This window comes from Paroedura picta, chromosome 2 (assembly GCF_049243985.1).
Source record: "Paroedura picta isolate Pp20150507F chromosome 2, Ppicta_v3.0, whole genome shotgun sequence".
Taxonomy (NCBI): domain Eukaryota; kingdom Metazoa; phylum Chordata; class Lepidosauria; order Squamata; family Gekkonidae; genus Paroedura; species Paroedura picta.
The window spans coordinates 130,658,979-130,680,918 of NC_135370.1; the positions used below are offsets into that span (position 1 = coordinate 130,658,979).

Sequence of the window (21,940 nt, forward strand, 5' to 3'; positions counted from 1 at the left end):
AGAGCTGATACTAAAACATACATGCATGGCCAAGATAACCCAGTCAATTAATCGTTCCACTGCTTTAGTTCTCTTATCTTTAGAAATTGAAATTTTAAACACCCATAGGCTATATTAGTAGTTGATAACAAAGTAATGAACGTATCTGTTTCCTATGTCTAATGCACTGGTTCTCAGCCTTGGGGTCGTGGCCCCATTTTGGGTCACTTGGCCCCTTCTGCGGGGTCGCCCCGTTGCGGGCCACAGTGGTGGCAGCGGTGGGCAGTGGCAGGTAGTGGCGGCGGGTGGAGGTAGGTGGTGGCGGCGGGCAGAGGCAGCAGAGCCATGGCACTGGCTGCCTCCACGCTGTCCCGATAGTTGTGAGCCTGTGTGTGCAGCTGCCCGCGCCCATCAAAGTTGGGGTCGTGGCATCAAAAAGGTTGAGAATCACTGGTCTAATGTAAATACAGTATTTGCTGGCGTATAAGACTACTTTTCCCCCTTGAAAAACATGCCTCCAAGTGGGGGGGGGGGTCGTCCTATACGCCAGGTGCACTTCAGTACTGTAATGTAACAAACCCTATATTTAGAGTGGAAATGTTGGGGGGTCATCTTACACGCCGGCAAATACGGTATGTTTCCGTGCTCCTGTGATAATATTGTGCCTAATTTCCATTACTTACATGATTAATTTTAAAGAGATCAGATAATGCACTTGCTTAAAAGCCTATGTCCTCATAACTTCCCAGAAATTGTTATTCTTCCGCCCAATAAAATCTGTCATCTCACTATATTAGACTTCATGTAGAAAATATAAGTTTTAGAAGTTAAATAAAAGAATACCCAATTAGTTGACTAATAAAATATCTGTTAAAAATAAAAGGTTGCCACACATAACTAGCGTGTTGTTCTGATAGGGCAACATATGTACTAAATATATTTAAACTGCATAGATGTGAAGCTTGTGTGCATACTTTCTTTAATAATTATAATACTGAAAGCACCTTGACTGGATTTGTTTGATTTCAAGAAAATTAGATACAAAGATTCCCTTTGTACCATGAAGGGGCAAAGAGGAGACATCAGTCACCGAACAGCAATTGCCGCCACGTCCAAAGATGGCAACTACCTACATTCCATACATTTCATGGTGAAGAGTAATTTTTTTAAAAAACCCTTTTAGTCATGAGGTTTTTTTTTTTAAATGATGTCTATACCAGGAACATAACATCACCGCTTAACAGCAACAAAAAGATAGGTGATCTATTTACATACAAATAAAGCAGGGAAGGCGTCTGAGCAAAACCTGAATATGCAGGGGATGGAAATTAAATATTGCCCATGTTGCCACCTGTGCCTTGAGTGCTTGAAGCATTTTCTCCCATTCTAACTTCAATATTAGAAGTTGAATTTTTTTTAAAGTTTATCTTGCTTTCCTAAAATGATTGCCTGTTCTACCACTTAATAAAACGGCTTTAGAAGTAGAAGTCAGGTACGAAAAACTGGCCCCTCCCTTTTGATACAGTGGAAGCTGATAAGAAATAAAACAACAAGATGTCTTGATGCATGCAAACAAAAACTTGTATCTTGGAAGAACACCAATACGTTTTCTTCTTCTCAGAAACTCAAACGGCTGTCTTCTAGTCTAGATATATTTTTTCCTTGACAGAGGTAAAGACTGTGCTGCCCCTTCTATCATCTGCAGACTAGTGCAAGCATCATCTTTGCTTTGAATACATTGATCCAGCAGTTGATATTAGCAGTGGTTGCCTGATTTGTATTTGCAGCAAACAATTTATGCAGTAAGCTCCTTTTGTGAATGCAAAGTCTGATCATTCAAAAGGAAAACAGGATTACAAAGCAGAAGATTTCTTTCATGTATTCTTTCCTAGATTTACTAGGCATCCAAAAACCTATTTAAAGAGCACTGAAGGACAATCACAGAGACTTAAAAAAAAAAACCTATTTACTGTACAAAAAAGGATAGGTATGCCGTTCATGGTGCTTGGATAGAAATAAAGCTTTAAAAAAAAAAAAGTAAAAGATTTCTATAGCCAGATACCTTTATTGAATTTCAGTATACCATAAAAAATTGCCTGACTTGTAAAAACAGGTAGCGTTAAGATTTTTAATTACTTACTATAAATATTGGACATAGGTACATTGTTGATGCTAAACAATGTCACTGGAAAACATTCCTCAGGGAATTCTAATGGCTATTGGCCTGAAAAAGTCATTGAACATCTCAGCAGGCCATTTCTATGTAGAATTAGCTGCATACACAAACATTAATGTCTAAAGACAAAACAAATAACTGCATATTTAGGACCAAGAACAAAATATGCCTATATTGTAATAAAATAATATAAAACTGTTAAACAGCCACTCTGTTCTCTTGCATTTTGTTTTGGGGAAACGGGAAAAAAGAGGAGAAATAAATACTATGTTAGTAGGGAGTTACACTTTTGAAACAAGAATCTGATTCTACAATCAACTGAGAGTTATCGCAGAAGATTCCATTTTGTTTTTCTCTCCACTCCAGTATTAGTTCTGCCAGTTCTTCGGTCTCTGTCACCAACAAATCCATCTTTGCCAGTGCACTGTCCTGGAATATAAAGCAAAGGCAATAAGATTCCAAATAGGAAAAGATTTTATGTAACAAGCATGTTTATCTCCCACTCAAGCAGGAGCTCAAGATGTACATATTCCTTGCTTCTCTATCTTAACTTTGCAACAAACCTATGAGGCTGAGAACAAGGGAAACTCTGGCCCACAATCATTCAACAATCTTCACAGTAGAATGTAGCTTCTCAGATCCTAGTCTAATGCACTAACTACTAAATTCCTTTAAATGACAAGAAAAACCCTGTTCCAGTAAACAACAAAGTGAAGAACATGCAACTGCATCAATATTTGTCATACTCCAGCATGGCAGCCCTTCACACTGTTTTAGTATGAGAAGGATGAGCATAGACCAGTGGTTCTCAACCTTGGGGTCCCAACCCCATTTGGGGCGCCTGGCCCTATCCACATGGTCCCCAGGTTGGTGGCTACTGCAGTGGTGGCAGGCAGCGGCGGCGGCCGGCAGGTGGAGGTGGGGGAGCCAGGGCACTGGCCACCTCCACGCTGCTTCCCAATTGTTGTGCACTCCCCTGCTCCAGCTGCCCAGCACGCACCTGTTCAAAACATGCCGGCCTGGGCCAGGCAGGCTTGAATTGGCATCAGAGGTCAGCGCCGATCGCCCCTGGGCACCTCCTCTCCAACCCCACGCCTGGTGCTCTGCCAAGCAGACCATCTGGCACTAAGCCAGGGAAGGGTGCCAGAGCCCCGCAGTTGCCCCCCCACCGTGAGGCTGGGGTGACTTTCCCCCTCAGTCCCAAGCCACCACCCGCCCACCCTCGAAGAAGAAGAGGAAAAAGAAGAAGAGTTGGTTCTTATATGCCGCTTTTCTTTATCTGAAGGAGGCTCAAAGCGGCTTACAGTCGCCTTCCCTTTCCTCTCCCCAAATCAGACACCCTGTGAGGTAAGTGAGGCTGAGAGAGCCCTGATATCACTGCTCGGTCAGAACTGTTTTATCACTGTGTAGCAAGCCCAAGGTCACCCAGGTGGCTGCATGCGGGGGAGTGCAGAATCGAACCTGGCATGCTAGATTAGAAGTCTGCACTCTTAACCACTACACCAAAGAGGCGCCCGGTCCCAGCGGGAGGACTGAGGCAGCCCCCGTGCCAAGGGCTGTACCCAGCTGGCACCGCTCCTCCATGGGGCCCAGAAGAAACTGGCTACGCACACTGCTTTAAACTGCGGGGCCCAGTAGGTGGCCTTGAAGGGTGGAAGCAGCAGCCGCTTCTTGACCCCACCCACTGGGCCTGGAAGGGGGGTGGGCCAGCTGCAGATTGTTGAGAAGAAAATTATCACTAAAATTGGCTGATTGGTTACTCACCATGTTCTTTATAGTCAGAGGTATCTGAGGAATGCTCTTTACTGTTCTTAGATGAGCTTCCAGTTTCTCAATGAAAGACACTGCCAGTACTAACAACTCTACAGCATACCTGGAGCCAGAGAAGCAAATGCAAGATGTATAAAACTTAAATGATATAATTTAAAATCTAATTAAGAAATCACATCTGGTAGGCTATTAATACTTCTATTCTTATAAAAACTTGTAAATTCAGTTACAGAAAAACCATTTCCCTCCCAAGTAAGAAGTATGCTTGAGTCAAGCACAAATTTACCAATTGTATGATAATGTATGTTTTATACTACTGAACTATGACTGTAATAAATAAGAGACTAATTGAGTGCATGCCAAAAGCATAAATGCAACAAACAGCTGTAAGGATCAGTAATGTAACCATGTAATTCTACCCATAAGCGTTCCATATTCCTTAAGTTCTACAATTGCATATATTTGAATGTGTGTAATGTAAATGTCACACTACTACTAAAACTAACATGGAACTATCTTATGACATATATACTGGAGGAAAATTCTGTTCAGAATAGACACTAAACTTCAAGCAGAAGCAGTTCGAGGACTTTCTCATTGCTATGAAGGTGTAGTGTGAATAACCAAGAGGAAGTTTAGCAATATCCCTCACTTTCTGAAATTAATCATTTAAAGCAGGGGTAGTCAACCTGTGGTCCTCTGGATGTTCATGGACTACAATTCCCATGAACCTCTGCCAGAAGATGCTGGCAGGGGCTCATGGGAATTGTAGTCCATGAACATCTGGAGGACCATAGGTTGACTACCCCTGATTTAAAGAATGCATTTGATGGCTAAAACTGGCTGTGGGCTTCTCCTTTCAGCAGTTTATACCTGCATTTGGAGTCTAAGCCTGATGAAGACAGCCAGTGTAGCATAGTGTTAGAATGCTGGACTAAGGCCTGAGACAATCCAGTTCAAATCTCTGCTCTGACATAGAAGCTTGCAGAGGACATTGCACCTATCACAAGTTCCCAGCAGAATCTACTTTGCAAAGTTGTTGTGAGGACAGCTTAGAAGAGGGAAGAACAATGTGATACGGGGAAAAAGTGGGTTATAGATTTTAAAAACAAACTGGCAATATTTTTGTACTGGTTTTTGTCATCATTGTATATCCTTTGTGGAATAACAAGTTAAATATAGGTTGAGCTGCTCATTAATGTCTTACCTGTGAAAGACAGCTTCAATGGGCAGACTGTCCTGACACAGTGGTTTCACGAGCCTCTGCCTTAGAGTTCTTTTTTCCTTCAACACTGCTTCTAGGTGCCTATTCATGCCTTGAAGAATTTGACATTTCTGAGCTATACAAAGTTAAGAATACAATAAATCTGTAAAAATTAAATCTGCTTCTGCTTCACTGTGTGTGCTTTGTAAAATACATTGGCTTAGATGCTCTGGAGTTTTTCTACTGGTGGAGTTTTCACCTGCAGAGAATGACTTTTCTACTCCGATGTATAACAGACCAAATTGCCTTCAGGAAGAAGAAAGAAAATTATAGCCTATGGGAGGAATTCTGTCCATCTGTGGAAAAACTCCAGTGGATCTAAACAATTACCTTGCTTTTCAAAGTCACACATTTATAAATTACTGAAGCAATTTATGTTACAAAATACAAGTCAGAGTAGATTTCTGAAAATTGTGGCAAGACACTTATGCAAGGAGGCTCTGAAGAAAATAAAAGCAACACCTAAAAGAACACTAGTGTTTCCTATGAGATATTGAGGTTCCATGGAAACTGACAAGGGGTCTGTGCTGATCAGGTATTCCGCTTTACAAGAACTAATTGCTGGGGAAGGAGGTGATATATAAAGCATGCAGAATTAGGGAGGTATTGTTTCAAACGGTTTTATTGTGTTGGAGTTTATTTAATAAATGGAGTCTTAAAACTGTGGCTTTATTGCATAAAATATATCAAATTGACAATGAGGATGGCTTTTTTGCCTTTGAACCCACATCTTTTGAAAAATGAGCCTCCAGATATTTTGAATCCAGATATTTAATAATTACTGGGTTGAACATGGGAAAAAACATACATTTAGGCAGCTAGAACTTTCTTTTGGGGAGATATATCTCATCTGTTGAGTTAAAACCTGATTTAGATCACATTAAGGCAAATTTATAATGACCACTTTTCAACTGACATATTCTGAAGTCTTTTTTGAGCCTCCATAGTATGCAAAATTTATTCCAAATTAAGTTTCAATTATTGAACCACTTAGGGAAGTTATTATGTGGCGTTTGATAATATATGTGGGGTGATATGACCCACCCAACCCTCCCAAAATGGCCATTGATGAGCCTGGAAGGGGTCGGAAGGGGAGGGGCCTCAGGTAGGTATATACACAGCTATGCTTCCCAACCATTTTCTTTACGATGGTGCTATTTCTGGGGAAGAATGTTCCTGAAGAATATTCCTGGGGTTTCTCAACAGTAGAAAAGTTGAGAAAGGCTGGAGGGCAGCTTCACTGTGTCCCAGAAGAGTCAGACAAAATTTGCATAACTCTGCCGGGAGTGAGAGGAGGCTTGACCTAACCAGTTTGGGTGACTTTCCCCACTGCAGGAGAATGGAGGCTTTATTGAGTAAAACATAATAGGGTCCTTTGACAAACTAAGCAATGACACACTGCTAAAAAGCCCATTAATTCAGCATTACTAGAGTACTATGCTCCAGAGGTATTTAGTACACTCTAGATGTATTCCTGATTGTAGGAATTTTGAAAATCACTACAGCTGAAAAATATTTTATTTTATTATTTATTATTATATTTATATATCGTCTTCCCTGAGGGCTCAGGGCAGTATATAATATATGTTGAATTTATGTTGAAAGCAAACATGTGTAGAAGAGCTATAAGGGTTATAAATGGTGAATTAATGTCTTAGAAATTAAACACAGAGCCTTATTGTTTATGTGTGTGTATACGTATAAAGGACACCTTAAGCTTGACTATTGGATGCCTCGATTTTGGGGGTTGTTTCTGTCAGAAATGGCTACCATTTCTCCCTCTTTGTGAGAACTTGTCCAGGCTTTTGCACTTTGGCCCCTAGAGCCAGCTTGGTGTAGTAGTTAAAAGCTGCAGCATCTAATCTGGCAAGCCACGTTTAATTCCTTGTTCCTCCACATGCACCCAGCAGGGTGACCTTGGGCAAGTCACAATCCTGTTAGGATATGTTCCCATAGAGCAGTTTCTCTCAGAGCTTTCTCAGCCTCAACAACCTCACAGGGTGCCTGTTGTGGCGAAGGGAAGGCAATTGTAAGCTGCTTTGAAATTCCTTCGGGCAGTAAAAAGCAGGGTATAAAACCCAATTCTTCTTCTAGATTTTTTTGCAAATCAAATATTTGGTCACCAGTGGCAAAGATCGTTCCAGATACATTACTTAACCAAACATGCCATTAGTCATACTTGCAATGACAGAAAATTGGAAATTCAATAAAGGTGGAACTCAAAATAACTGCAGCACTGAAGGTTCCTAGAACAGTGGTTCTCAATCTGGGGGTCAATCAACCCTTTCCCCCAGGGATTGCCGCTGCCACGCCACCACCGCCTTCCTAATGGTACAAGGGATGCGCACAGCCACTTCGGAGATCACAGAAGCCGGCGCCCACATGCAATCACGACTCTGTGCCTGCATGTGGGCACCAGCTGGTGCACTGCCAGCACCAGCACCCCTCCTCTGGCTGTCTCGGGCTTCTGTGATCGACAGAGTGCTGAAGTGCACAATCCTACGATTCCCTTTGGGTTGCTGAGGCCGCCGCACTGCAGCTGGTCTCGGTGACCCAAAGGGGGTCGGTGCCATCGGGTAAGTTGAGAAGCACTGTCCTAGAAGATCAAACAATTGCCTTCAACCAGGATACACTTACTCAAGTAAAATGGATGAGCAATGTCTGCTGTTTCTTTTTGTATCTGCAAGACTTCAGTATCCAGATTATTCTAAAAACAATGAAAAAGACACATTTTGTTTCCATGCAATATGCTCAGTCACTTGCCATTGGATTAATATATATCCTACTATCTTCAAGCATTTAAAACGTACATAATTCACTGTTAAGAGCCCCTTCATTTGGATAAGTTTAGGCATCTGCTCACTAAAACTCCATCTACCCTTAACAAGGCATCAGATCTTCTGGAAGTAAATTCCAGTGCTCATAAGAGCTGAAGCATAATCTAATAGTCCGCTTCTGTTTATCAACATTTGGTATCTCCACTTGAATAGGTGAGGCATTTCTTCAGATATTTTTATGAAGTCAGTAATTCCTAAGCATTAGGATAAATTCAAACATTCGAATCATAGAGTTGGATTAAAGAGGCAGGAAGGGACAGACCAGATCCAATGGGATGAAATTAATTCAAAATAAAGTCCGTCTAAACATCCAGAAGAAGTTCCTGACAGAGCAGTTTTTCAGTGGAACAGGCTTCCTTGGGAGGTGGTAGATTCTCCATCTTTGGAAATTTTTAAACAGAGGCTGGAAAGCAGGTGGCAGGTTACAGGGGTGGCAGGTTACAGTGGATGAGCTAGAGTGTCCTGCATAGTGCAGGGGGTTGGATTAGATGACCCAATTCCAATTGTCCCTTCCAATTCTATGATTCTATGATTCTATGGAAGTGAGCCTTTGTTTTTGCAATCTAGGATGGTTTAATGCTATTTCTGTACTAGGTAGAATCTTTTCAAATAATTTTGAGCTAAATCAATTGTTAAAATCTATAACGTGAAACCACAAAAGACGTATCTAACTGTAGGATATTCATGCCTGAGATGATGGGGTGAAATGATCTGAGAAGTCTTTGATAGAAAGGCTTTCTAGTACCACAGGTTTTTGTCTTCATCACCAGAAGTAATTCAGCCATAATATCCAAAGATTATTTTACCTGGTTGATTTCAGCATGGAGGTCTACAATTTGTTCTGCCTCAGAAAGATGAACAAAGCAGGGACCTGGTTTACCACATATATCCAGAATATCCTGTTATGAAAATAACAAACACTATAAACAAATGTAATAATTCACAGGCAGCACAGATTAAATCTCTGTTTAACTGGAAACAATCCCCAATCAACTCAGAAGAGTTACACCTAAGAATTTGATATATTTACTGTCTTTCTACCCAAGCATTCAAGGTGGTTTACAACTGAAAGTAACATCTACAACATGAAACAGACAATAAAAAGGATAAAGGTGCAGAAAGGGAAGAAGAAAACAAGCAAATGGAGGCAGCAGTGACTGGTCATGCCTTTCATCAGCTTCAGTTGATGAGCCAGCTGTAGCTCTTCCTGGGCAGGAAAGAGTTTGCTGCTGTAGTCACTGGTAACATTTAGAGTAGATTACTGTGATGTGCTCTATCTGGAGCTGCTCTGTAAAACTGTCCAGACATTATGGCTGGTACAGAATGCTGCAGCAAGAATATTGAATGGAACGAGTTGTTGGAATCATTTCATTCCAGTCTTGTTTCAACCAGACTACTTCCCAATTTGCATCCAGGCCCAATTTAAGGAGCCAGAATTCATCTTTAAAGCCCTACATGGCTTATGTTCAACATACCAAAAAGGACTGGATATTCACATAATGAGCCTAACCATCCTCTCCAGTCTTTAGAGGTCCTGCTTTGGGTGCCTCCACCATTTGATGCTAGATAGATGGCAACCTGAGAAATGGCCTTTTAAGTAATAACATCAAAACTTTGATACTCCCTCCCCAGGGAGTAGTCTGTCTCCCTCTACTGCTGTCTTCCACCAGTGAGTTATGACTTTGTTATTTGATTTGGCGTATCCCTGGTTAACTGTAATTTGACCTCCTCCCTAGTTGTGTTAGGAATTTTTATTCATTTTTATTGAATTACTTTATGTATAACTTAAGAGCTCCTTAAATTTGAAACATGGTAATGACTTGGTAGAAAGGCAATATAGAAATGTTACACAGTGACCAAAACCCAGTTGTCATCAGGAGGTGTGACAAAAAATAGCGTTAGGCAAACACAATGGCGTAAAGTTATAAAAAACCATGCCTCCATCCATTCCTCACCTCCTGGCTCTCTCACTCTCCTCTGCTGCCTTCTTGAGCTTCTTGGCACTCCGCACACCTGCTTGAAATGGCGGAGGAGAGGAACATGCTATACACGGGACTCTCCTCCACCTGTCAATCAAGCCAGGCAGCCAATCACCTTTCTCCCTGTTTTAAAGGGACCACGATGCAATTTTTTTTAAAGTAAAACTTCACCATGGCTATGTCTACGCATCTAATCATAGATGCATAGTGCTTATTGTACTGCCACCCCTTTTGGAATTATGAGCCTTGAAACTTTAAAAAAGTAATCTTGTTCCTGATTTTTTGGGGCAGGGGGTTAGAGCAGCATGCTTTGTGTGTTAGCTGATGGAGAATTTTTTTTTGCTCTGCCTGGACAATTTAACATGTATTCATTGCTCCAGGCAGCTTGCTTAAAAAAAAAAAAGCCCTATCCCCGGGAGAAGGAAGGCGGGTGCAACAGTGGGCGCAGGAGATGGAAATAGCACTACTTCACCTCTATACCTTTCCTTAGCGTGTGTTTGCTGGTTGCTCTCCTCTCACTTGTGCTACATGGCTGGGATGCTGGATGCTTTAAAATGGAGGAGGTAGCTGCCAGTTTGCTGCTGGGATGCTGGATGCTGACAACGACGTGTAAAACACCAAAAATATGGCATCAACAAAAGGCCTTTCACTATATTTTCCAGCTGCAGAATGGCCCAGAATGTTGGACTGGATTGGCCTTTGTCTTGATCCAACATAATTTCTCTTCTTTTCTTAAGGATAAAAGTTTCCCTTTCACCTTTTGAGAGGCCATTTCATAAGCACGGGATAGCAACTGAGAAAGCCTGAACAGAGGCTACTGCACAATGTGCCTTAGTGGCCAAGAAAACAGGCTTTGTTGGGAAGAGTTAAGGGCTTTAAAGGTAAGCACCAGAATCCTGAATCAGACCTCAAACAGACACCCTGTGAAATGATAACATTCCAGTAGTAGCCAGTGAACAGATAAAGTTCTTGATAACAACTGGCCATACATTGTGCCAGCTGAGGTTTCAAGGATGGCCTCATGTGGAACACATTATAGCAATCAGCCTAGAGGTTATGGAAGCATGGAAGCAAGCAAGATATAACATCTGCAAATAGGGAACAAGCTTCTTAATGAACTAAAGTTGGGGGAAAGTCATTTTTGCCTAGCCACTTTCTCCAGCAGAAGACAGAGATTCAACAATATTCTCAGACTTTCAAGATTCTTAAGAATCATAGAGATGTAAGGTACCTTCAGGGTCATCTAGTCCAACCCCCAGTAGAAAGCAGGAAATTTACAATTACCTGCACACTCAATTACATGCCCGGATGATGCCCCACAAGCCAGAAAACAGAATCTCTGGCCATTCTGGTGGAAATTAGCTTCCCAAGCCCAAACTGGTGATCAGCATTACCCAGGGCATGCAAGAAAGGGCCACAAGAGCAAAGCACTGAAACAATCTTTTCTGCTTACCAATTTACAATATGCCTACGTTCGCAGAATCCACATTTCTGTCATATGGCTATCCAGCCTCCGCTTAAAAACTTCTAAACAAGAAGAACCCACCACCACCTGAGGAAACCTATTCCACTGAGGAACTGCTCTAACTTTCAGGAACTTCTTTTGAATTAGTTTCATCACACTGGTTCTGCACTGACCCTCTGGGGCAACAGAAAACAACTCCTCTCCATCCTATGTGACAGCCCTTCAAGTACTTGAAGATGGCTATCACATAATATCTTAAGTCGTCTTCTCTCCAGGCTAAACAGACCAGGCTCCCTCAACCTTTCTTCATACGACTTGGTCTCCAAACCACTCACCATCTTCATAGTCCTCCTCAGGACACACTCCAGTTTGTCTACATCCTTTTTCAATTGTGGTGCCCAAAACTGAACACAGTACTCTAAGTGAAGTCTAACCAGAGCAGAGTAAAGTATTACCATCATCTTGCGCAATATGGACACTATACTTCTTTTGATACAGCCCCAAATCCCTGTTGCTTTTTTAGCCAATGAATCACACGGCTGACCCATATTCAGTTTATGTGTACTAAGACCCCTAGATCCTTTCAACATATACTGTCACCAAGACAGGTCTCCCCCCTCCTATAATGATGTATTTGATTTTTCCTACCTCAATGCAGAACTTTACATTTTTCACTATTGAAATTAATTTTAGCTCAGTTTTCCAGCCTGTCAAGATCATCCTGTATTCTGTCTTCCTGCTGCATTTGCTACCTTTCCCAGTTTAGCATCATGTGCAAATTTAATAAGCACCTCTTGCAATGAAACTTGCACTTCAATGATGATGGGAAAATACCTATTTAAAACAACAGAGACACCAACCAGCAGCACCTCCATCTCATCTGGAATCAGCTTCAGATTTCTCTATAGATATTTAGGTGGAAGAAAGCTCTACTGAATTCAACAGGACTTACTTCATGGTAAACAAGCATAGGAATTCTACTGGTTTTAAAAAGTTCCTACAACACTAAAGATTACAAGCAGTGAACAGCATAAGGCAAATAATAAGGTGAAAATTAAAATAATTTAAGGAGTCCAACTCAAAACATTAAGTAAAGCCAATAAGACTTAATTTCATACAATAATCGCTTGGGACAGAGATAAAAGCATTGTATAAACGATCATCAAAATTCGTATTACTGGTTTAAGCTTTTCCATTTTCCCATTTTGGGACTACAATAATATATTGTGCCAGTACACTGACCACAAGGACGTAGCAACCACAGCGAACTTGAGACAGGGCAACCCGGCCCTACAAGCTGGAGTAGAAGGGATAAGCGGACGAGCTGTCTCACCTGCGACACAAGCCCCGAAGACAGGCACTGAGACAGCATCAATCCAGCCACCGTGGGCTGCACGGGATCCCAAGGATTGGACGAAGCCATGACAGGAATACTTTTCCGCATCTGAATGTGGCGCCGACCTGACCAGTCTTGCGCACGGCTAAGCAAGAAGCCCCGCCCCTTCTTTCCGGGCTGCTCGCAGCGCCATCACGAGTGTGGCGAAGCGCTATAGCCATATTAGGGGCTGTGTCGAAAAAGAAAGGCGGGCTTCGCTCGAGGCAGCCATGCTGGGTGTGGCAGACGATTCAGCCGCTTTGTTCCAAATGGCGGCCCCGGGAAATGAAGTCAGGCTCTATCCGCCCGCAGCGCTGACGGTGGCGGAAGCCTATCCGGTAAACTGCCTAACAGACTCCCTCCCTTTAAGCTCTTATTCGGGGGCAGGGCTCGCTATAATTAATCGTGTCAGCTGATCCTGACTGTATCCAGGTCACGCGTTTCAGAGTCGAAAGAATACAGCTGCCGCTTCTCGCCCCGAGTGTTGCGTGTTGCTAGGATGCAAGGTGGCGGCTGTGGTTGCAGGTAAATGGGGGCCAGTGCTGGCTTACTTCTGAGTAAGCTTCAGGGCTCTGCTTCTTCCATTGCTAGATATGGTTGCCCTTTGCGCCCTATTCTGTCCAGAAAAGCCCGCGGGCGACTGTGCTTTGGGCGTCTCTGTTAACTTGGGAAGGAGTTGCAGTTGGTTACTTTTTTCAGCCCAAAGGGGCTTATTCGCAGATAAGTGTGCGTTGCGTAGTCCCGTGTCTGTTCCGCCCGATACTTCGCATCTGGATTCCGGAGGAAGCTCCGTTGGAGGCTGTAGCGCGACTTGAACGGGGACAGGTTTGGGCTTTCCTTTAGTTACCGCTATTTAAACAGCATCTTTCGTCTGGTCCTGCCACATGGCGCAGCTTTTCCTCCTGCGTTAGCAAAAGGCACGGGGGGGGATCCTTTCGGGTGTTGTAGGTAAACTACTCGATGGGGTTCACCACCTTTCAGGAAAACGCAGCCTTTCATCTTGTCCTCTTTGGGTCAGGATTCCTCCCCCTCCCGCGTCTCTTCGTAAACACCGTTTGAGGGGAAAAGGAAGCAGCTTCAAATGCAAGTAGAGCCCAGTTTGAAGATACCAACTCATGGTAACTTCATTGGGTTTAGGATTGCACTGCAGATGCTACTCTTCAGAAGTGACTGGGTTTGGTGTATGACTCTGATAGATGTTAGAGGGAGAGAAATAATGTTCTGAAATCAAATATCACATGAGTTTCTTTAGCTAGGAAGGGTAAGTTGAATGGATGGCATGACCTTTCCATAGTCAGAATTTATTTGTTTGCCTTGAAGGTAGTTCTATGAAGGTAAGGTGAGGGGTGAGTATTTATTATTATATTTATATATGAGCCTCTTGTGGTGCAGAGTGGTAAGGCAGCCATCTGAAAACTTTGCCCATGAGGTTGGGAGTTCAATCCCAGCAGCCGGCTCAAGGTTGACTCAGCCTTCCATCCTTCCGAGGTTGGTAAAATGAGTACCCAGCTTGCTGGGGGGGGGGGTAAACGGTAATGACTGGGGAAGGCACTGGCAAACCACCCCGTATTGAGTCTGCCATGAAAACGCTAGAGAGCATCACCCCAAGGGTCAGACATGACTCGGTGCTTGCACAGAGGATACCTTTACCTTTATATTTATATACCGCCCTCCCTGAGGGCTCAGGGCGGTTTACAGAAAACAGGAAAAGATACGGATAACAGATATGTAACTTAAACTAATACCCCTGCTTGGATCATTTCCTTCTCTTAAGGCAGTGGTTGTGTTCACTTACCTGCCCATTCCTCAATTCACTTTTATGAACTGGACTGTCTTATACATGAAGATCAAAGTTACATCAATGAAAAAATGTCTACTTGAAGCTGCTCTTTTAGTTCAGTTGATGTGGATGATTGCTGGACATCAGCTGAATTCTCTTGTTACTTGCAATGCTGTACATCTTATGCCAAACAGAGAAAGGAGGGGCCATAAGATACATGTCTGCATTTTTAGTTTGTTTCTGCCTATGAAATTGTATAGGTTCACCCCTCAAATACTCACACGACCCCAAGAAGTCACCGTGAATGTGATGTTTATGTACAACTGTTGAGGCAGATAGTTTTATGGTTTTCATTGCTGAACTCTGATTCAAATGCAGAAATGCAGAAGGTATGTTAGTGTAGTGGTCCCCAACCTTTTTATCACCGGGGACCGGTCAACGCTTGACAATTTTACTGAGGCTCGGGGGGGGGGGAGTCTTTTGCCGAGGGACGTCGCCGCTGCCGCCTGGGCCCCTGCTCCACTTGCTTTCCTGCCGGTGCCCCTGACTTCCTGCCATCCGCTGGGGGGCGCTGCCAGCAGCAGCTGCGCAGTGCCACACTGCAGGGGAGCACCAGCCATTGTGGCTGCTGGAGAGCACCAAAGGTGAGCCGGCAGCAGAGTGGCAGGGCAGCCCCTGAGACAGCAGCCAGGGAGGAGGACGAGGAGGAGCTGAGGCCCAGTACTGACTGGTCTACGGACCGGTACTGGTCTCCGGACCAGGGGTTGGGGACCACTGTTTTAGTGTATCAAAGTCAACACAACATTGGTGAAAGCAATGGAAAGTGATGTCATGCATATTAATTTTCTGTAATTTGCAACATGCTAATGGACTTTGAGGAATGGTAGAGGACAGGAAGGCCTGGAGGCTCATTGTCCATGGGGTTGCGATGGGTTGGACACGACTTTGCACCTAACAATAACAAAGCTCCTAGGATAGGTGACCCCAAAATAAATGGAAGCCACAGCTTTAAACAGTTTAAAGGGGTTTTAATGGATGGAGTTGATGGGCAGCTTGTACTGACGTGACCGAGCTACCTGATCTTTTTTGTACCAGAAATCTTCTTAGGCTGAGAGCCTCAGCATGCTCAAATACAAATTGGTTTTAGATTAGCAGTTTGCCTTGCACTTTAGCTTTTATGTTGCATAATTTTCACTAGCAGAAATGCATTTTTAAACGCATCCTTAATATGGTAAAGCTCATAAATAATGCTCATTCATGGACACTATGCTAAAATGAACAGTACATAAAAGCACTTAGCTGGGTAGGTATATTGGCAGGAAATTCTATTAGATAATTCCTTGCTTACTACACTTTTTCTAACCGTTCATATGAGAAGCTCATGGTGGGAGTACATTTTTCTGCCTACTAGCCTCAGAACAACTGCTACAGGTAGGTTAGCCCATGTGTGAGAGGGAGGAGCCCAAGAAGAGAATAAGATTTGAACTCTGGTGTCCTGTGAAGTCTGACACTCTGACCAATATATCACATTGAAAATATTTGTTTACATACTTTCTAAACTTTTAACTTTTTATCAGAAAATGAATTCCTGTGACCTAATGCAGAGTGAATGAAAGTTCCTTAGCTGCAGTTGTTCCACGACGACCATTTTGTCAGTTTCTGACTCAAGAACAGGAAGATGGGGAACAGTGCCTTAAAAGCCCATTTGGAGACTGCCCAGAAGACAGGGGTATTCCAACTAACGGGAAAAGGCCTTTCAGAGGTAAACATGTTTCGAGAACTACAGGTGCTAAAAATAATTATTTATCTTGTAGCGTATTATGCCTCAAACAACTACTTAGCTGAGGAAGCATGACTGAGAATTGGATCAAAAAAAGTGCCAGCAGAAAGGTTTGCTGGCGTAAATATATGTTGCCTCTCTGTTCCACCATCAGCCCCCCTATTAGAACTCTGAAAAGGTGAAATCTTGAAACATGTGTTTACAAAAAGCATGAATGGCCTGGGGCTTGCAGTGAGAAGGGAGAGCTGGGTGAAATTTTCCCTACTTTGCTCTCGCACCAGCAGTGCCCCTTGCATTACTGGAAGTATGGTGGTCTCAGAGGTGTTGGAAGGGGAGGGCAGGAAATCTCCTTGAAATGCACTTAATTGGCTCCAGCACTGAGGGATTACAGGTACAGAAATATCAGTACATTGGAATTTCAATTAACAACCTACACCTGATACTGTTGATACATGCTTGAAAGTAAATCTGTATTGAAATGTTTTGTGAGTAAATGATCATAGGATTACAGCCTGAAATAGTTGCTTCTGAAATCAGGCAGTTTACTCTTAGCCTTAAAAATATAAACTAATATGCTGCTGTGTTTGATTTCACCAACAGTAGTAGACATGTAATCTTCAGGTAAGGAATTATATGGACTGATAATGCATAATGTATTTACTTTTATACTCTATTCTTCCCCATTGTGGAAGGGACCCAAAATGGTTTACATCATTATCCTCTTCAATTTACCCTTACAATGTTCTTGTAAAGTAGGTTAATCTGTGTATGTGTGACTGGCCCAATGTCACCCAGCAAGCTTCCATAAGATAATAGGCATTTGAATTTGAGTCTTCCATACCCTAGGCTAGCACTCAAATCACTGCATGAAAGTGATTCCTTACTAACTTTCTGTTCCTCATGACTCAGATTAACTATTCCCCAAAGCACCTGCTAGTTGAGCAAAACATTTATTGCTTTTGCTCCTTGCACATTAATAATAATTAATAATAATAATAATACCGCCCTCCCTGGAGGCTAATTTTGCAAGGTCCTTTCACAACCTTGTCAATAAATCTATGAAAGTTATTGGTTCTGAAATCTTTATTAATATACTTGCATATACTTATTTAATTGTAATCTACTTGGAATGTTCATGTAATATCTTAATTGATTTTTCAGTTTCCTGAAGATTTGCAGAAGTTGGCAAGCAATCTCAGAACAATAGACTTGTCGAACAATAAGATCGAGACTTTGCCTGCATTCGTGGGAAAATTTTCTGTACTAAAAAGCCTTGCTCTCAACCACAACAAACTAAGTATGACTTTTACAGAGAATCTTATCAGATATATAAAATATAAATGAATTGCAAGAAGTTTGATTTCATCATTTTCTTGTCCAGTGTAAAGTAAGATAAGTGAATATATTGATACAAAAACTCATGACATTTCACAATCAGTGGAAAGAATAGGCTGCTTCAGAGCTGCAATAGAATTTTGCTGGAGTAACTGATCTTGTTTTATCTAAGAATTACTGATCTTATGAAATAGGCATTTTATTAATTTGAATAATATCCATTAATCAGCAGATGTCTAGCTACAATTTCAAGGGGGAAATGTAACATGCAGACAAATTGTATTTTTCCATTACACATTTTCATCTATTTCAAAACAACGCAAAAAATATTATCCAGTCTAAACCCATTGAAATATGGGCTTTGATTTGAGGAACTGCATAGGATTGCATTGCAAGTCCTTTCAAGATGGGTATATTATTCCACAGAGTCTTGATTGTTCCTTCATCTGACAACTTATTTCTGTATCTAACTTACTCCTAGCTGCCCTGCCTGAAGAGCTGTGTAAGCTGAAAAAACTTGAGGCTTTGCATCTAAATAGCAACCATCTGACACAGCTACCTGCTGCCTTTGGACAGCTCTCAGCACTGAAGACTCTGAGCCTTTCAGGAAATAAGCTTCGAACTTTACCTCCCCAGCTCTGTAGCCTTCGTCACTTAGATGTGGTGGATCTCTCCCGAAATCAGATCCAGAGTGTACCAGACACAGTGGGAGACCTGCAGGCCATTGAACTGAATTTAAATCAGAATCAGGTTTGAGAACTGGTTTTATAGATGTACACTATTAAGATTGAGTTGTCTCTTCATATTTTAGATCAGTGGTCCCCAACCCCCGGTCCGCGGCCCGGTGCCGGTCCGCAAAGGCCTCGGTGCTGGGCCGCGGCTCCCTCTTCCCGCCCCCCCCCACAGCGAGAAGCTCGCCAGGCTGCGAGCAAATCGGCCGCCGAAGCAGCCGATCAGTTTGCGGCCCGGCAAGCTTCTTGCTTTGGGACGGGGCGGAAAGAGAAGCTTGCCAAGCCGCAAGCTAATTGGCCGCTTCGGTGGCCGATTTCCTTGCGGCCTGGAGAGGCAGGGAGAGGGAGCCGCGGCCACTGGCATGCCGGCGGCGCAAACGCGCACGTGCAGACTTGCCGAGCGTGTGCGTTTGCGTCCGGGGGCGCAAACACGCACGCACGGCAAGTCCGCACATGCGCCGGGGCTGCCGCGCATGCGCGGGGCCCCGGGTCGCCCTCTCCCCGCACCGCGGCGCAGCGGTCCGCAGCCTAAGAAAGGTTGCGTTCCACTGTTTTAGATGCTACAGGGATGGGTATTACACTTAAAAAAGCAATCCTAAACTTCTATTCAATGAGTATTACTCCCAAGGAAGCATTTTTGGGATTGTACCATTAATACAGCAAACACACACCAATAAGGTTTTATTGCTTTTTTTTGCTTTAGTGGATAACATGTAAATTGTTCTCTGCTTTGTAAAACAAGTTCCCATTTGTTGAGAACATGGATGTTCATGCATCCTTTTCCGTTAGTATTTTATTCCTATTATAATATTAAATTTATGGCTGCTTGGCATAAGAAGACTCCAAAGCTAACTCCAGAGAGATTGTTGCTTAGCATTATGAGATGGATATGAACTTTGTGTGAACTAAAATGGCAGTTGCAGTACCAGAATTTTATATAGAAATAGTCTTACATGGAAGACATAATCACTCTATAAACACATCAGAAATCCACACCAACGTTGATGTAGCTATCAGTACATGTTCAGTCAAACCTATAGACACATTCCTTTCTTTATTAGAATTGGTAATAAAATAAAATAAAATCTTGCAACATTTGGAACTCGGCTATGATGTGTAGTAAGCAGAAGTTGATATACTTCAGCCCATTTAATAGAAAACATCATGGACTACTTTGTTGCAGTAATGTCTTTAAGGTACGTGGGAATGGGAGGAAGCCTGACATGAATACAGTGTTGATAAAACTTAATCATTTTTTCTTGTTTCTTTTAAATTTGTGATAGATTTCACAGATCTCATCAGAGATATCTCATTGTCCTCGCCTCAAAGTCCTGCGTCTGGAAGAAAACTGTTTAGAACTAAGCATGCTTCCTCAGAGTATTCTCAGTGATTCTCAGATCTCTCTGCTTGCAGTAGAGGGCAATCTTTTTGAAATCAAGAAACTCAGAGAGTTGGATGGGTATGATCAGGTTTGTAGGAATGCTTTTTTTTACCTTAAATCTCCCTTTATGCTTCTAGCAGAATAGAATACGTAAATATATTTGAACTGATTGGATTTCCAATGATTTTGTGGATTTCATTCTAAAAAAAAACTTCAGGATATCTTTCCAGCTTGTAAGCTTATGTATATAATAATAGACAACTGTTTTCGGGCTTTTAAGACTACATTCTTGGCTGTTTGCTTCATTTAGATCTTTCAAGAAAAAGATAGTTTCAAACTCAAAGCAAGCTATGTCATTGGCATATTATGCTGTTCTGTTGAACTGAGGAGGCACTAATGTAGCTCAGGTTTCTTTTTATAGTCAAGAATTACCTGTGATAGTAGTAAGCCCTGGAAAAAGGTTGCAAACAGTGATTCTTCATGCAATTGAACTATGAACTGAAATGATTATTACTAGCCGCTGGAGGTAAACAAGCATATCAGGAAAATGGGTAGTGGATGCTTAACCTTTTAAATCTAATTTTGGGTAAGTAACAATCTTATCTCAAAGGTATTTGTAGTTGAATGGGCTTTAAAACAAGCCAGCCATTACTTTCCAGCATGTTGTCTTACATTGTAATGAATGCCTCTAGCATAAGAAATTGTACTGGATAATAAACTTATTCCACATTACAAAGTTGCCAGTTACTACTGTAGAATTCCAGAAGTTAATTTTTTATATCTGGATTTTTTTTTTAGTATATGGAGAGATTCACAGCCACAAAGAAAAAGTTTGCCTGATGGACCATCTCATCTTGTGAAGGGAAAGTTCATGAAATGTGGATCATAGACGCTGCTAGCCTATTTGAAGGATAATCAAGGTTTTTACTAATGCCAAGGAAAGACCAGCCATGTTGACTTTGCAGCAGTCTGGTACGTAGGCATTTGATGCTGCAAAGTGAAGCTAAGATGCAGCCAAACATTTACATTATGAGCAGACAAAAAAGTCTGCCTTATGTAATTCTCCACCTTCAGGGATCTTTGTGGATTGAGAGAGAAATCTTGTATATTACTTGAGCTGAACCAGTTTGCTACAATTGTCAGCAAGCTTGTGTTGGAACGAAATTATAATTATAAGGAGAGTGACTTTAATATGTCTAGGGAACACTTGCCAAGGAGCGCACTGAGGCTATGTAACTGCTTAATAATGCAAAGTCATCTCTTTGCTGTAAATGTCTATAGTGTAGAAGAGGCTGGCTCTGTATTTTTTTTTAACTGTGTATTTTATGAAGCACAAAGTTAATTTTAGTGTAAATGTTACAAGACTGAACAAGTTGTTTTGGCTTCACTTTACAACGGCAGCCTATGATCGGCTTGTCTTCCACTTGGTGGTGAAATGCACTACAATTCACCTCTAGGCATGCTAATAGGATGCTATGTGTGACTGGGCCTAGATGTCCACACTGACTGCACTGGGGGAGGGGAGGGGAGAGGAGGTGGCATCCTTGCACTGACTGTTGTATGGTGGTAGAACAAACTCGGCTGCTTAATCCGGTTGATCATCTTTATTATTACTGCCTTATGCAAAGCATGCAGGAGGACCAAAAAATATGCAACTACCCTGAATAACTTGTATATTTTTACTTTAAACAACTTGCATCCACAAATGTCTTAAGCTTTTTGGCACCTTTAATATTAAAGCTATGTCATAAGCTATTCAATTATACTATGAATAATAAAACATATGCATAATTAAAATGGGTTCTGTGAAAGTAACATTGCTGTTCTATAGAAGAAATATCTAGCATATTCTATTGTGCTGAAATGAAAGTTGCCATATTTACAAACTGTTTACACTGATGTCTTTTTTGGGAGGGGGGTTGATCATCTGACAAGGTTTTATTACATAGTAATCAATATAGAATACACATTTACACTAGGTAAGAAAATAGCTTTCAATTTTTGCATCTCTTTCCACTCACAAGAGGTATTGAGTTAGGATGTTTGGAAAAGTTAAGCTTTTGATAAAGCTCCCCCTTCTCATTATGG

The 21,940-nt window shown here is 42.0% G+C and overlaps 2 protein-coding genes across 5 annotated transcripts; one reads left to right on the forward strand and one right to left on the reverse strand.

The window, feature by feature from the left end:
- Positions 1 to 2,024: 2,024 nt before the first annotated feature.
- HAUS2 (HAUS augmin like complex subunit 2) lies at positions 2,025 to 13,125 on the reverse strand. 3 transcript variants are annotated; one of them, XM_077322742.1, is made up of 6 exons: positions 12,804 to 13,125; positions 8,833 to 8,925; positions 7,821 to 7,896; positions 5,133 to 5,265; positions 3,920 to 4,028; positions 2,025 to 2,584 (listed from the first exon to the last, which is right to left on the reverse strand). In XM_077322742.1, the coding sequence occupies exons 1-6, from the start codon at positions 12,912 to 12,914 to the stop codon at positions 2,426 to 2,428; spliced, it is 681 nt and encodes a 226-aa protein (XP_077178857.1). In that variant the 5' UTR covers positions 12,915 to 13,125; the 3' UTR covers positions 2,025 to 2,425. The 3 variants fall into 3 exon arrangements, with proteins under 3 accessions (XP_077178857.1, XP_077178860.1, XP_077178859.1); XM_077322745.1 differs by having other exon boundaries at positions 5,133 to 5,241; positions 7,827 to 7,896; positions 12,804 to 13,123; XM_077322744.1 differs by having other exon boundaries at positions 7,827 to 7,896; positions 12,804 to 13,102.
- Positions 13,046 to 21,649, forward strand: LRRC57 (leucine rich repeat containing 57). Of its 2 annotated transcripts, none has more exons than XM_077322741.1 (6): positions 13,046 to 13,183; positions 16,203 to 16,387; positions 17,567 to 17,702; positions 18,222 to 18,490; positions 19,755 to 19,940; positions 20,651 to 21,649. In XM_077322741.1, the coding sequence occupies exons 2-6, from the start codon at positions 16,304 to 16,306 to the stop codon at positions 20,690 to 20,692; spliced, it is 717 nt and encodes a 238-aa protein (XP_077178856.1). In that variant the 5' UTR covers positions 13,046 to 13,183; positions 16,203 to 16,303; the 3' UTR covers positions 20,693 to 21,649. The 2 variants fall into 2 exon arrangements, with proteins under 2 accessions (XP_077178856.1, XP_077178855.1); XM_077322740.1 differs by lacking the exon at positions 13,046 to 13,183 and adding an exon at positions 13,184 to 13,370.
- Positions 21,650 to 21,940: the final 291 nt, after the last annotated feature.

Excerpts from the sequence above, each read along its gene's own strand:
- HAUS2 (XM_077322742.1), bottom strand. The coding sequence starts at position 12,914 with ATGCGGAAAAGTATTCCTGTCATGGCTTCGTCCAATCCTTGGGATCCC. Across the intron at positions 8,926-12,803 it reads CTTCGGGGCTTGTGTCGCAG|GATATTCTGGATATATGTGG; the intron begins GTGAGACAGCTC and ends TTTTCATAACAG. Across the intron at positions 4,029-5,132 it reads ATTGAAGCTGTCTTTCACAG|GTATGCTGTAGAGTTGTTAG; the intron begins GTAAGACATTAA and ends CTCTGGCTCCAG.
- LRRC57 (XM_077322741.1), top strand. The coding sequence starts at position 16,304 with ATGGGGAACAGTGCCTTAAAAGCCCATTTGGAGACTGCCCAGAAGACA. Across the intron at positions 16,388-17,566 it reads CGGGAAAAGGCCTTTCAGAG|TTTCCTGAAGATTTGCAGAA; the intron begins GTAAACATGTTT and ends TTGATTTTTCAG. Across the intron at positions 19,941-20,650 it reads AGTTGGATGGGTATGATCAG|TATATGGAGAGATTCACAGC; the intron begins GTTTGTAGGAAT and ends TTTTTTTTTTAG.